At 38.4% G+C, this 14,501-nt stretch overlaps 1 protein-coding gene and 1 long non-coding RNA gene across 2 annotated transcripts in view; one reads left to right on the forward strand and one right to left on the reverse strand.

Annotated features, from left to right (window-relative positions):
* Positions 1–14,501, forward strand: part of LOC116687621 (voltage-dependent L-type calcium channel subunit alpha-1D-like) — a 62,554-nt gene that overhangs the window by 17,028 nt on the left and 31,025 nt on the right. The window contains 6 exon segments of the mRNA XM_032513128.1: positions 4,451–4,590; positions 7,483–7,661; positions 9,053–9,205; positions 10,786–10,982; positions 11,367–11,470; positions 12,880–13,049. Of these exon segments, the coding sequence (XP_032369019.1) occupies positions 4,451–4,590; positions 7,483–7,661; positions 9,053–9,205; positions 10,786–10,982; positions 11,367–11,470; positions 12,880–13,049 (943 nt within the window).
* On the reverse strand, positions 1,014–7,960 carry LOC116687622 (uncharacterized). Its single transcript, XR_004331596.1, has 3 exons — positions 7,946–7,960; positions 5,332–5,334; positions 1,014–1,258 (listed from the first exon to the last, which is right to left on the reverse strand). It is a non-coding gene; the product is annotated as an uncharacterized LOC116687622 (long non-coding RNA).

Raw genomic sequence — 14,501 nt, forward strand, 5'->3', positions numbered from 1 at the left:
ATGAACACTCACCCTGTGGCAGAGGAAGGTCTGTACGGATGTGGGGGTCGGGAAGGAATGTGTATTATGTCGTGTTCTATCCTGCTCTGCATGAGTTTGTGCTGTTCCCGTGCAGTTTAGGACATAAACGTGCCGTGTTTATGTGTGTCTGTATATCCGTGAGTGCATGATGTATCAGGTATACCTAACAGAATAGTAGCAAGTGAAGTGAACACATAAACTTATCGTATGCACATACTGTATGAGAGAAGGGAACATACCATTGTAAGTCTCTTTACAACACAAATGAACTAAGATGAGTGAGTCAGAGATATTTATGGTCATCCCCAAAGGCATACTTCCTCACTCTCCTTCTCTTTCTGTGTCTCTCCCTTATTCTATTTCTGCTCGCAGTAAAACGTGCTGATGATTGAATAAATTGCTGGTTAATTGAGAGGGGATGCTTATCATTTGCTATTATATTTTACATGCTTTCACAAACAAGGAAGTCTCAATTTGCATAAATTTACTGCGCTTTGGAAGGCTAAAACTGTTCTGACAGTGTATTACATGCTGCTTTCCGCATCTTTACAATTATTACTCAACTACTGTTGTAGACCACACAGGAGAAAATTTTATATTAATATTAATAGAAAATCTGTCTAAATCATAGTATGTATTTGATCGATCTTTGGCAGGCATACAAAGATGAGCAGGATAAGTTTTGTTTATATGTCCTTGTGTTAGTTTTTTTCTAATTCTATGGCACTATGCTCACAAGTATGTGGTAATGAGTCACTACCCTAAGTACAAATAAACCAACTGATCATCAAAAGTACCTCTTTCACAACTCTAAGTATATCTGACATTTACTGTGTACAATAAAAACATCGAAAAAGACCAGTTTCACATTGAAATACACTACGGTCACACAAATTACATGCAGAACTTTGGATAGGATTTTCTTCTCTATTGTTAAAATACTTTTTAATAACACTATGCTTGTTGTTCATAACTATGTGTATGTTTTTTTGCCTATTATAGTCCAATGCCAAAACTTCCCAATCACCACCCTAAGGTGTGAGATTTATATGTGACCTTGGCGGGATTGAACCCACAACCTTAGTGTTGGTAATTTACAGTAGTGCTCAAACCATCATTGAAATAAAGGACCACTGCAATGATTACAGTGTGTCAATACAATAGTGTGGATGAGGCTTCTGATGACATCACTGCTGACCAATGTCAGACTTGGATTCGACATTCAAGAAGGTTTTTCCTCAAGGTGAACCATGAATTGTGAAAAATACATTGTGACTGGGACGAGTACTTATGGCCAAATCCAGAAGACTGAATTGATGCCGATTAGTATTGTGTGTGCTACATAAAACCTTTGCAGTATTTACAGAAATCTATTTTCTTTCAGTTCAGTTACAGTGTTTGTTTTTTGTTTTTTTATAGTATTTGATTTGATAAAACCTTACAGTAATATTAAGTCTTAATTGATCACACTTCTGATTATGGCATAGGAATTATGGAAATAGTTTGTTGTTGAATTTGATGGGTAATGTACAGTAACATTTGTGCCTACTGTATTGTGAAAACAGTGAATAAAAAAGCTCATCTTTAGCACTCTAAAGGGTAATTTGGAAATATGTATGAAACATCTTACATTGTTTGGTCTTGGACAAACTGATTGTAACAATAACTTAACTAAAAGAATTGCACTATGATATGTTTAGGTGACTTAACAAAAGTACTTGTTGTATTTCATCAAAAACTTAGTGGTTGAAACAGTTTCAGTGAAAGATGTTCACAAGCCACCTGACAGGAGAATCAGTTGCTCTGAATGCAAGATTTAATGATTTACAACAGGGGTCTACACCTTTTTTTAACCCAAGGACCTCCTAACTCAGAGAAAGAGAAACAGCGCAGGGACCCCCTACTACTAAAATTGTATAAAATTAAGTTACATAATAAACTGGGCCGACAACAACGGGTGGGTGGCCCAACGCCTTTATACTAAGTTCTTAAAATAGCCCACTAATTGTTGGCATTATTTTATATATTGTGTTTTAATGTTGAACATACATGTGGTATAGTGAATCCTTATAATTAATGCATCTGTGGATGGCTACCTTAGTGACTACCTTACCTATAGGCCAGTAAGCCTGTCAACAGAGGGGAGTTATATTTTCTAATAATATGTTTTCATTTTTGAAAAATCTTAAAAAATGAAGAAATAATACATTGATAATAATAATTAAAATTAAATAATAATTTGGAGCCCCCCCCCCCCCCCCAACATATTACTGCAGCAGTAATCTGTTGTTCCATAAATGCCTCTAAAATTGTTTATCTGTCACTTCCCTTCCATCCTCGTATGAATCGTTCTGTTCTCTCTGCTCCCTGCGGCCCAAGCATGCTCCGTCACAGAGGCAGCAGCCATAAGCTTAACTCAACCTTTTACATCAGTAACAAAGAGGCCCATGTCTCCTATTCTGGGCTAAGTGCTTCTCACAATCTGCAGTAAACTGTCGGGAAACGAGCCCTGCAGCCCACAGTGCTCTTGTATTTATGGTGTCCGCAGAGAACACAGGGCAAAGGATTAAGGACTTCCCCAGGTGGCAAGGTTATTATGTATATAATAATAATAAAAATAATAGTATTATTAATAATAATAATAGTGTGTGTGTGTGTGTGTGTGTGTGTGTGTGTGTGTGTGTGTGTGTGTGTGTGTGTGTGTGTGTGTGTGTTTGTGTGTGTGTGTGTGTGTGTGTGTGTGTGTGTGTGTGTGGCTTTTAGCATTTGTCTCTATGAAAAACGGCCAATGAAAAGTTAAGTGACTTTTGTGTTGGCCAACAAATTACGACAAATTATGTATACCAGCCTTTGAGCAGAGTTTACGTTGACCTGCCTCATGCATAAAGGATGAAAGAGCCTCTATCTGGTTTCATATCTCCAGGGAGGTCCCAGGACTGTCCTTAATAAGCTAAGTCACCCTGTGCTACTGTCTGCACCTTCTGCCTCTCACACATCTCACTGCACTAACATGAAATACCACCTTTATCTAGCAATGTGTTGCTAACTTCGCTCCCAGTCGACCTCAGCCTGATGGCGTGATGTTCCCGTGTTCCTCTCTGTCTTTGAAACAACCTAGAGAAAGGCTTAATGCTGAGTTACATCACTGATTCCACATACACTCTTGAAACAGTATTTTTATTCAGTGTTTGTCCCTTTTTAACTTCTCTCCGATACATTCATGCATCAGTGTGCAAGAGATCTCTGACTGGTTGTTCAGCCTACTGAATCAGTGTTTTCATCCAATCAATGCCATTTTGTCCTTATTTCTGCTTTTTCCATTTTTTAATTCAACAAAGACGCAATGCTGAGTTGCAAAGCTGACAACACTTGTGCACAGCCAAAGAACTTTTTACCTTTATATCATGTATTATCAATTAATCTTCTAAATTAATAACAAAGGTTTTTGTTACTTATTTTTGGATTACGAGTACAGACAATTGACTAGTTATTTCCTGTCGTGCAGACTTGGACAGAAGTTACATTTATGTCAGTGGTCATCTGTCCGCCCACTTTATTTTCTGATGTGTGTTCACAAGCAAAATATTCAAACAGTCAGATTGGTTTGGTGTGTAATAAACCATTAAGACAACCAGCTCATGGTCTCTATTTAAATTGAGGTTACTTGATACTAAATAAAAACACCACTACCTGTCCTTTCTAGATTGAAATGTTCTTTTGCACCTAGTCAAGGTTTCTCGTGTTGTGATGGTTCTCGTCATGGTCTGTGAATATGTTCTGAGACTTGTTGAGAAAAGATGAGATTTGGCTGTTCTGGTTAAACAATGTTGTTTTTATTTTTTGAATTTGTTGATGCTCTGTGAATGGCATTTGTGTAACAACATGCACCTCATTATTTATTAGTTTATTAACAACATTCTAATGTATTTATAAAAATATATAATATTTTAATTGGTATTAATAGGTCTAATAGGTACCTGTTTAACATTACGGTGTAGGCCTACTAGGTAGCAACAATCTGGCATTTGGGAGGAATTTAAAGAGAACTGCTAGTATTTTTTTTACAGTATTGGAACACAAAAAGTAACACTGTAGATTGAATGAATTACACTAGAGATTGCAGACCATAGTCTAAAGCATTACCCAGTCAGGTCCTGGAATTTCTTTCATTGTTGTCTCTGGTTTTTCCACAAAAATTAGCTTTGCACATTCATCAATACTATAGAGATGGATTGAAATGATCACATCAAATTCTTTATCCGTTCGTTCGTCTGTGTGTGCTTCTGTATTTGTGCTTTAGTTGCAGTATGCAGTATTTGTACCTGCTTTATACAGCCAACACACTATTAATGCCATGCTCATGCTTTTTCATGACAATTCATCATATCTTGTTCTTATCAAAAATATATGTTTTTTTGTGTGTCTGCAGGAAACCGTTGAGTATGCCTTCCTCATCATTTTCACAATTGAGACCTTTCTGAAGATTATTGCTTACGGCTTGGTGATGCACCAGAATGCGTACGTGAGAAACGGTTGGAATATGCTGGATTTTGTCATTGTCGTCATAGGGTAAGTCCTCAAGTTCAGTTATTTCAATTAACTTTTTTGTATAATGTGTTTGATTAAACCTATTAACTTTGTCCTTTTGCAGACCAAATCATCAGTTTTTATTATTTCAGTTTGGGGTTTGGATTTGCACTTTGATCTCAATTTGACAGTTGCAGTTTACAGTTTGACAGTTTCTGAGACAGTCAGCGTTAAAGTTAACGTTTCTTAAGCCTCTGTTCCAAGCGGCCAAGTGCGAATTGAGACCCTCATACACCCACAGTATATGACCCAGAAAAGACAGAGAGAATAAATCAGAGCTTTACCACCACTGGCGTGAGTCACCATCTCTCCATACTTCATCTCTTCTCCAACACTTCCTCCCATTTTCCCTCTCCTCTCACTGTCTTTCGCTCACTCTTCCATACTGCTCTGCTTTTATCTCTGCAGCTTTTTCTTTTACTTCCCCTTCCATTTTGATCTTGTACGTTAAGCTTTACACTTCCCCACCTCACTCTGCCCTCATTCCTATCTCCTGCACACTCTCCTTGTGTTATCTTCATCCTTATAGCAGCTTCTCTTTTTTTTCCTTTATCTTCCTTACTCTCTCTCCTTTCTCTCCTCTCACACACACAGTCCAGTGGGTAGCTGGGTTAGATCTCTGTCTGTTTGCAGCATGCAAGGTTGATCGGTCATGCAGTCAAATGCAAAGACGGCTGCTCCTGCTATGGAGACTGACTGTCGCTTCTAAATCACTGAAATGACCCACTGAAATAATACTGCCAGTATCAATATATAGCTAATATATAGCTCTAAAACGGCTATATAAAATCATGTTGAAAGGTCAAGGTTCAGCCTACTTCACAGCAACCTTCATCGCAGCATGTTTGTATGTCTTTGTATTTATAGATTATAACATGTCACATTATGGTTCAACAGAGGTTAGTAAAAGGTCATAGGTGGTCAAAGATTCAGCCATGCTTTAATGTATTTCTTTATTCAATACTCCTCCTCATAGAAAGAAAAGTGTTGAAATGCAAGAAAAATATCTTAGGCCTGTAGGGTACAGTAAAAATCCTTCTTTTGTGACTTATCTAATTTACACAAAAAAAGTCAAAAACAAGTGGTGAGGGAAAGATTTGTTCAAAACATAATTGTATTACTGTAAAAGGATGTGGGTTTCAGAAATGTAAATTAGCTTTAGAAAGAAAAAAAAGGTAACAGTAAGGTCATGTAAAAGAACATTTATTGAATTTATCAAAAAAAGAGACACATTCCATTTTGAGGGTACAGTAGTAGAGGTGACTAATGATGAGATCAGAAGATTTATTTTTACGTAAAGGATCAGTGTGTTTAAGCTCTTGAACTACATTTCTTAAAGCTGTAGTAATCAATATTTTCATATAACATTAGCAATGGATTTAATGACAACTAGAATTATCACCCTAATCTGCAGTTCCCCCAGCTTTTAGTTGGCAACTAGCTGGTGAACATAAGTAGTGGAGCATTTAGCAGCTAAAGAGACCAAAACATAAATACAGTGAATATTGGATTTATATTATCCAAGTATTGATCATTTTTAAATGCACGCTATACAGATTTATATATTGGATGTACAAATTTCCATGCAGCCATTGTTTCCATTTTTTCCTTCACACTGTAAAAATCAATTAGCAATCGACTTTCATACAGATATGTATTGAAACCAGTGGGGGAAAAAAACTTTCCCACAGTTTTGTGATTTGTAGTTAATAGACTAAAACAGTTAAAACCACTTGACTCTCTAAATATTGAGATGTTTATGCAGTTTGACCGGTAAAGAAACTTGATGGATCACTTTTATCAAAGTCGTTCTCTTCAGGTATATGCAGTAAAAAAAAAGTGTTGATATGTTTTCTTCTGAACATGACTGAATGAGTAATGAAACCCTAGTGGCAGGCGGTCTGTCTTACAGCTGTGACTCAGTATAACATAAGTCTGAGCAGACTGTGCTTATAGGCCCTCAGAACTCCTTCCTATCGGCAGCTTTATTCATTGCTCACAGTCCACAGCTTTAATGTGATGATGTGTCGAGATGATTTCCCCTCTTGGCTAGGTGAGAAACGTCTAACTGACTGTAATGAACTGTCCTTTTTCCTGGTGAGGGATTTGGTCACTGCTGATTTCACTTTGTGACAACAATAAGGAAACCGCTCTTGTACATGTACATGTATGCTGTTTGTACACTGTAACTGAGCATTTAGACAAAGGGGATGAAATGCTGCTATTCTGCACTCTCAGCATCGCGCCTGGCAAAAGTAAAAATACTATGAATATGTGGAAGCTACCACTACAGTGTTTATTATGTATGTTAGTATGTATGTATATATATATATATATATATATATATATTATATATATATATATATACTGTGTATATATATATTAACATTAATGGTGCATTGCATTTAATGTGTGTAGTACTCTTTTAATCCAACTGTGTCCTGGTGATATCAGTATGGTTTGTGGGTGGCTGTAAAGTAAACGTTGGCACACATTATACTACATTATAGTTTCACAGCTCATGCTTTGAGGGATCAAAAATGCTCTCAGCCTCAAATATCGACTATTCTGCTTTTTTCTGCTTATTTTGTTTAAAAAATATGATTGTCGTTTTTCTAAAAACAATGCCTAGTATAATTTTCCAGAGCCAAAGGTGACATCAGCTAATTGTTTGTTTGGCATCTCCTTTCTTGAAAATGGACTGAAACAATTAATCAAATTATTTTGCTTTTTTGTTGATCAACTAATTGAATAATCAACAAATCATTTCAGTTATGCTAACTCAGCTGAGATGCAAACAAGTTGTTGTATGTAATACAGAATGTTTTCCTCAGCAGGCTAATAATGTGAAGTTCTGTCTTTGCTCTCTGATAGACTCTTCAGTGTTGTCTTGGAGCTTTTGACCAAAGAAGAGAAGGTAGAAAGCGAAGCAGAAGGAGAAGGTATCCATCCATCAATGCAAGGACATGGAGGAAAACCAGGTGGATTCGATGTTAAAGCCCTTCGAGCCTTCCGTGTGCTGCGACCCCTGCGACTGGTCTCAGGAGTACCCAGTAAGTACTGAGCTCCATATACAAACACCATGTTTAACCCGTGTAACTAAATATATGAAATAAGATATATATTTACCACATTTTTTCTGTATATATTGTATAATGATCTTAACCCTTATTATTCCCAGTAAATTCTAGGTTGAAGGGTTACACATCACAAGTCCAGATGGTCTATGTATCATCCCTGAGGACTGTTTTTCAAAAACATCTATTCAACATCTACATAAGCACCCTAGAGGCATGAGCTCTGTTATAAAAACAAACTCAGAGTAAACACTTCTGACAAATGTATGAACTATATGTTGTTCTATATGTACTGAAATGTATAATATACTAAAACTGGTATCATCCATCCATCCATCAATCTGTATATACATATCTGGGGCCAGGTTGCAGGGGCAACAGCTCTTGCAGGGGACCTCAAACTTCCCTTTCTTGAGCCACATTAACCAGCTCTGAATGGGGGATCCCGAGGCGTTCCCATGTCAAGGTGGAGAATTAATCTCTTCACCTAGTGCTGGGTCTTCCCTTGTCTTGCATTGCAAGACCTTTCTCCATAGCATGGAGGGTCTGGCTAGTCCACAGAACATTCCAGGATGAGAGAAAAACATTCACTGGTTTATTGTCATTTCTTTAAACCAATCACAATCGTCTTTGGCGATGCTAAGCGTCGGACAGAGCAACAGCGGCTCTGCAAAATGGACTCGGAAAGGAACTTGTTTTGGGGGAACATGTGTATGTTCAAAAGTTGTTTTAGTCATGCAACAGAAAACTCATTTAACAGATCTAGCTAGCTGTCTGGATTTACCTTGCAGTGACCTGAGGAGCAGTTAACCTTAGTCCTCATAAATTGACCGCAGTTTAAAATTCTAACACAAAGAAAGCGGAAAGTGGCGGACATCTAGCCAAAATTAGGGACATCTGGCAGACTTTTTTTGGTACCGGAGCAATCCCGGAAATGTAACGTCGTCAATATAGACTAGGTCTTCCCCAAAGTCTCCTCTCAGCTGGACATGTCTGGAACATCTCTTTAGGGGAGCGCCATGGTCATGGTCAAACTGGTATCAAATTTGTAAATAAAAAAACACACTTCCTTTTTGTGGGGGAAACATACAGTAGTCTAAAGTATAATCATCCCACACTGCACACATACTGTATGCTCAGATCCAGGTTGATAAACAAAATGTTATAAGTGTACAGTATGTCTTATAGTTTTATATTTAGGTCATTAGCCCGTCATTATGTGAACCATCATGACTTACAAAAGACACAAGTTATTTCATTGCAATAATGAAGACTGGTACCAACTGATGTTTCCAGCTGTGTTTCGTACTGTGCATTCAAAGTACAGCCAAGCTTCATATAATGTGTTTATTTTCCTCATTGCTTAGGTTTACAGGTGGTGTTGAACTCCATCATTAAAGCCATGGTCCCTCTCCTTCACATTGCCCTCCTGGTCTTATTTGTCATCATCATCTATGCGATTATCGGCCTGGAGCTTTTCATCGGTAAAATGCACGCAACCTGCTTTATTCCTGGCTCAGGTATGCCCTCTTGATTTTCTGTTATATATAAACTTAAGTCATCTTTTTTAGTCTACACGTCTAGTATTTTGAATACTGTAACAAGCAATACTTTTATGTTAAAAGTAGCCTGACCTACACTGACTTTCAACAAACATCAACATGCATTTCTCCATTATGAAGGTGAAACCTAATGTTTAATCTGACAGCATGTTGACCCAACTAAAAGATGTATAATGGATTCTTTACACAAATAAGACATAATAGCTTATGTGCTTGACATATTGCACAAACTGAAGCATAAAAAGTCACAGGCATGCTTTTTCGATCATTTATTTGAATCATTTTGTCTCAAATGGGTAATAAAATAAGATCAGTGTTTTTCTAGTTGCAACACCATGACCATAAGGACACACTATAGTATAGACAGACATATTTCTAACACTGTTACATTTTTCTGTGTTACTTTAACTTCTTTTTTTTTTTTTACAATGTCTATGTGGATGTCTCATGTGGGTGATGACATTTATACACTGACATTGCAAATCTCTTCAGGTGTCCCTAACTTAAATTACCTGGTTGATGCACCAGCCAGGTTGTTTTGTCCGAGATGGCTTGTTAAAACACAGTGTTTGTTTTCCCTCCCTCCCTTGTGCATCATGCTGCTCTGCTCTACTAAGAGTAATACCAAGTAAGAATGTTTTCCTGGAGAACTGCAGCTTTCTCCTTCCTCTCCAGATGAGAAGGGAGGCATTCACGTTACGCTGTTGGTCAAAACAAGTGTTAATTCTGCAGTTAAGCCTAGATGTGAAAAAAATCAATTTTTATTTGCTAATCCTGCAATCTTGCGAGCAAGATAAATCATTATAACTACTATACTACAATAACTGTGATTAAAGTGAGAAAAGGTAAAGAAATTGATCTGAAGGCCAGATGTAGCAGTCAGAGATGCTCACATGTCCATGTCAAGTCTCTCGTAGTTATTAGTGTTATATCACCTGCTGCGTTCCATCCAGGCTTCTTAGAACACTACACTAGATATAAGGAAATCCAAGTATTGCAGTCAGCAGGAAGTACATTATTACGTAAATCTAATATCAGAAGTTTGGCAAACAAATAAATGCCCATTCATCTTTTCATAACATCTAGGAAATGACTGTCAGGGTTAAACTCCCGTAGGTCGTAGCTGAAGCAAGCTAACGTTAGATGGCCAATGCTGAGCTAAACTTGTTTGTTAACCTATCAGAATACGTTCTTAGGTGTGTAATAATGTTAGATGTGGTAGAGGCAGAATCCTTTATCATGATGCCACATATTTTGCATTCAGTGTTATTTTTGTTTGGGCCTTGTTGTCTGAAGTTTTTAAAGCCAAAGCTTCTGGTGAATGGCACAGCAGCTGCTGCTGCGGTCGACATGTTTGTTGTACTCTCTCACGCGTAGCCGTCCACAGCAGATACGTTACATATAGGCTTTTGGTTTGTGAACACTGTTTGAAATAATCTAATATTTATTATAACATATTATAATATACAATATTATTATATACATAATGTATAATACATATATGATTACAATCCTAGTTGTATCCTTTCTTTCTTCAGATGTGATAGCAGAAGAGGAACCAGCTCCATGTGCGATCTCAGGGCATGGGCGGCAATGCCCCATCAATGGCAGCGTGTGCAGGGAAGGCTGGCATGGTCCCAACGGTGGCATCACCAACTTTGACAACTTCCTGTTTGCCATGCTGACAGTGTTTCAGTGTATCACCATGGAGGGCTGGACGGACGTGCTATACTGGGTAAGTCTCTGCTCTCCCAGTTCAATATCCTGTGACTGTCACATGCCTTCAGCTTAAACGTCGACTCAGATCAGACACAACAATAATGTGACTGACATTCTGAAGATGGAGCTGCTGATAACTTCCTGAGGCAGCTCTTATCGCTCTGATATGATTGATTGCCTAAATGATTGGATGCATCAACTCACAACAACAATAAGATGCTATCCTGGTACTTTTCCTACAAGATCTTTATTTTTCTTCATCTGAAGAAAAAGCAACTTTTGACTATCTTTTCTTCTGTTCTTCTTTTCTGACTGTTTCTTCATTTAACAGTTTGTTTCACTCTTTTTTCCCTCTCTTACCCCTCCTCTCCTTCCTCTGTGGTGATGCTTGTTCCTCCAGATGAATGATGCTATGGGCCTTGAGCTTCCATGGGTGTACTTTGTCAGTCTTGTGATCTTCGGCTCCTTTTTCGTTCTTAACCTGGTTTTGGGTGTGTTGAGCGGGTAAGCATCTTCCTCTCTTTGCAGACAGAGACCTTCTGCTTGATTTCAGGCTGGAGGTTCTCTGTTCTTGTTTGTGTTTCTGTCTGTTAAACGGCTACTTTTGGCTCCTGTAGGTCAACGATGCCATTGGATGGGAAACACCTTGGATTTACTTTGTTAGCCTGATCATACTGGGATCCTTTTTTGTGTTAAACCTTGTGTTAGGTGTGCTAAGTGGGTAAGAGGAAACGTGTGCAGTGGTTTTTGTTTGCAGTGTGCAAAGCATGTATGTAGTGGTTTGTTATTTGCTTAAAATGTAGTGTTAGCCTGCGTATAAACTATGCTGCAGCCATGGGAAGTAAGATCATGTGAACCTTTATACTAAAATATGGAGCTATTAAACCTGTGATTGGCTATTCTGTGTTAGGACCATGAGATATACAGTATGAATGTTCTTTCTCAGACATTGGCGTCATACTATCACGTTCTTCCAGTAGCAACTGCAAAGTGAGCGTTTCCTCCTCCTCATCATCAGCCCCCCCCCATCCTCAACCCATCCAACCTCCTGAGAAGGAAATTAATCTTATTCCTCGCCCTTCACTCCCTCTGCGCTACTAAGCTCTCTCAAACCCCAGTTTGCTTTTCCAGCTCTGTGGAGTGGGGGGTGGGGTATTACAGTTGAATTAACTCTGGGCGGTTGACCAGCCAGCAAAGCCAGATGTTTTTTTAAAAAGCCAACAAGGTTACCAGAATCATCAACTCAGACACTCCTGCAGTCCTGTTGGCTGCTGTAAATTGGCACATTTTGTTACGTGCATCCATTTTCTAAATGCAGTTTTACAAATGCTGCTTTGCTACCTTCTTACCATGAAGTCTATGTATTTCTTTCAGCATAGAAAACATCCCACGTGCACTGAATATATTTATGTACCATCTTCTGAATCTCTACATACTGTAGTTTCCACAGTTGTTCTATGAAATATATGAGTCTAGATGCTGTGCAAATGTTTCGTGCCTCTTAAAACCATCTGTCCTCCTAAATTGCCTTTTCTGTATGAATAAGATGCTCGCCTAAAGGATACGCTACTGTACTGTCGGGCTCTAAATATAGTGCTGTGTCTGTCTTTCAAAGGTGTACATCTCCCTCCAGTGGCTAGGGTTCACAAAAACACACAAGGCATTGAAAGGTTATGATTGAAGTATGTGAATATGTAGAATGTATTTATGCAGTGTAAGGGAAATGTTCAGATTGTTAGAGATTATTTAGTATAGGAAGTAAGACTTGTTTAATTCCATTTTGTGTGAAAAAAAACAACAACCTTTTTCTTGTGTGCTGTGACGTTTCTCTGTGTGTTTTGGGTAATTTATGCACTCCTGTGTGTTTGTATGTGTTTGCATTTTTTTGTCTATGTGTGACTCTGCAAACCCAGAGAGTTCTCCAAGGAGAGAGAGAAGGCTAAAGCCCGTGGAGACTTCCAGAAGCTGCGTGAAAAGCAGCAGCTCGAGGAGGATCTGAAAGGTTACTTGGATTGGATCACTCAGGCTGAAGACATCGACCCCGACAATGAGGATGAGGCTGATGAGGGGACAAAGCGCAACCGTAAGCACCTTCTCCCATTTCTCCCAGAGTAATGCTGCGCTGGCATCACAAGAGCCCTTCACTACAGCAAACTGATTGAATCTGATACTGCTGCATCCAAACAAATATCTAGCAGTGTTTATCATTGGTGACTTGAGAGGGTTTTGAACTATAACTCAAGGTATTTTTATATAATCAGAAAATACAATGAGTTGGTCCTCAAGAAATCTATAGTGTGGGCATTTTTTTTTAAAAGGGGAAAAAGTGGAATAGTTAAAAAAAAATTTTTATCTCAAATGAAAACAAAACAGGTTCTTTTCCTTGCACTCCTCTGTCCATTTGGGTTGAAAGTGCTCTATTTTTCACATTGACCCAGATAACTGGTCATCATATTAAGACAAATCTAGCACAGATACAATTGGTATTAATTAGGTAAAAAGAAGCTCCAAGCTAAGACGTGCTCCTAATTTATCGTCACAATTTTGCATCAACTTTTAACAACCAGGCAAAAAGAAAAATCACCAGAGAGAGAATGCTTTCTCCACCAACTGCTGCATTAATAGTCCATAATGCAATTCGTGCAGGTCCTTTGTTGGTCTGATTAAGCTTTTCAAAAGTCATTCTGGTAATTGTAGGAAATCACTTACTGAAGCAGAAATAGATGAAGCAGGTTGATTGAACGTGGCCGCAGCTAAAATGTCAGTTGCACTACAGTAATTGCAAATTTGCACGGTTAACAGTTTCATAACAATTGATGATGGAATTTGTCCCTTAACGATTAGCAAAATTATCGATAATTGTGCTATAGTCAAGGATACTTTCATTATACACAATGCACACACATACAGTGGTGTAAAAAAGTGTTTGCCCCCTTCCTCATTTCCTGTTCCTTTGCATGTTTGTCACACTTAAGTGTTTCGGAACATCAAACCAATTTAAACAATAGTCAAGGACAACACAAGTAAACACAAAATGCAATTTGTAAATGAAGGTGAAAGTGAAAAAAAATCCAAGCCATCATGGCCCTGTGTGAAAAAGTGATTGCCCCCTAAACCTAATAACTGGTTGGGCCACCCTTAGCAACAACAACTGCAACCAAGCGTTTGCGATAACGTGCAATGAGGCTTTTACAGCGTCCTGGAGGAATTTTGGCCCACTCATCTTTGCAGAATTGTCCTAATTCAGTTACATTAGAGGGTTTTCGAGCATGAACGGCCTTTTTAAGGTCATACCACAACATCTCAATAGGATTCAGGTCAGGACTTTGGCTAGGCCACTCCAAAGTCTTCATTTTGTTTTTCTTCAGCCATTCGGTGGTGGACTTGCTGGTGTGTTTTGGATCATTGTCCTGCTGCAGAACCCAAGTTCGTTTCAGCTTGAGTACACGAACAGATGGTCGGACATTCTCCTTCAGGATCTCTTGGTAGACAGCAGAATTAATAGTTCCTTTTATCACGGCAAGTCTTCCAGGTC

Source organism: Etheostoma spectabile, chromosome 4 (genome assembly GCF_008692095.1).
Source record: "Etheostoma spectabile isolate EspeVRDwgs_2016 chromosome 4, UIUC_Espe_1.0, whole genome shotgun sequence".
In the NCBI taxonomy this organism is placed as follows: Eukaryota; Metazoa; Chordata; class Actinopteri; order Perciformes; family Percidae; genus Etheostoma; species Etheostoma spectabile.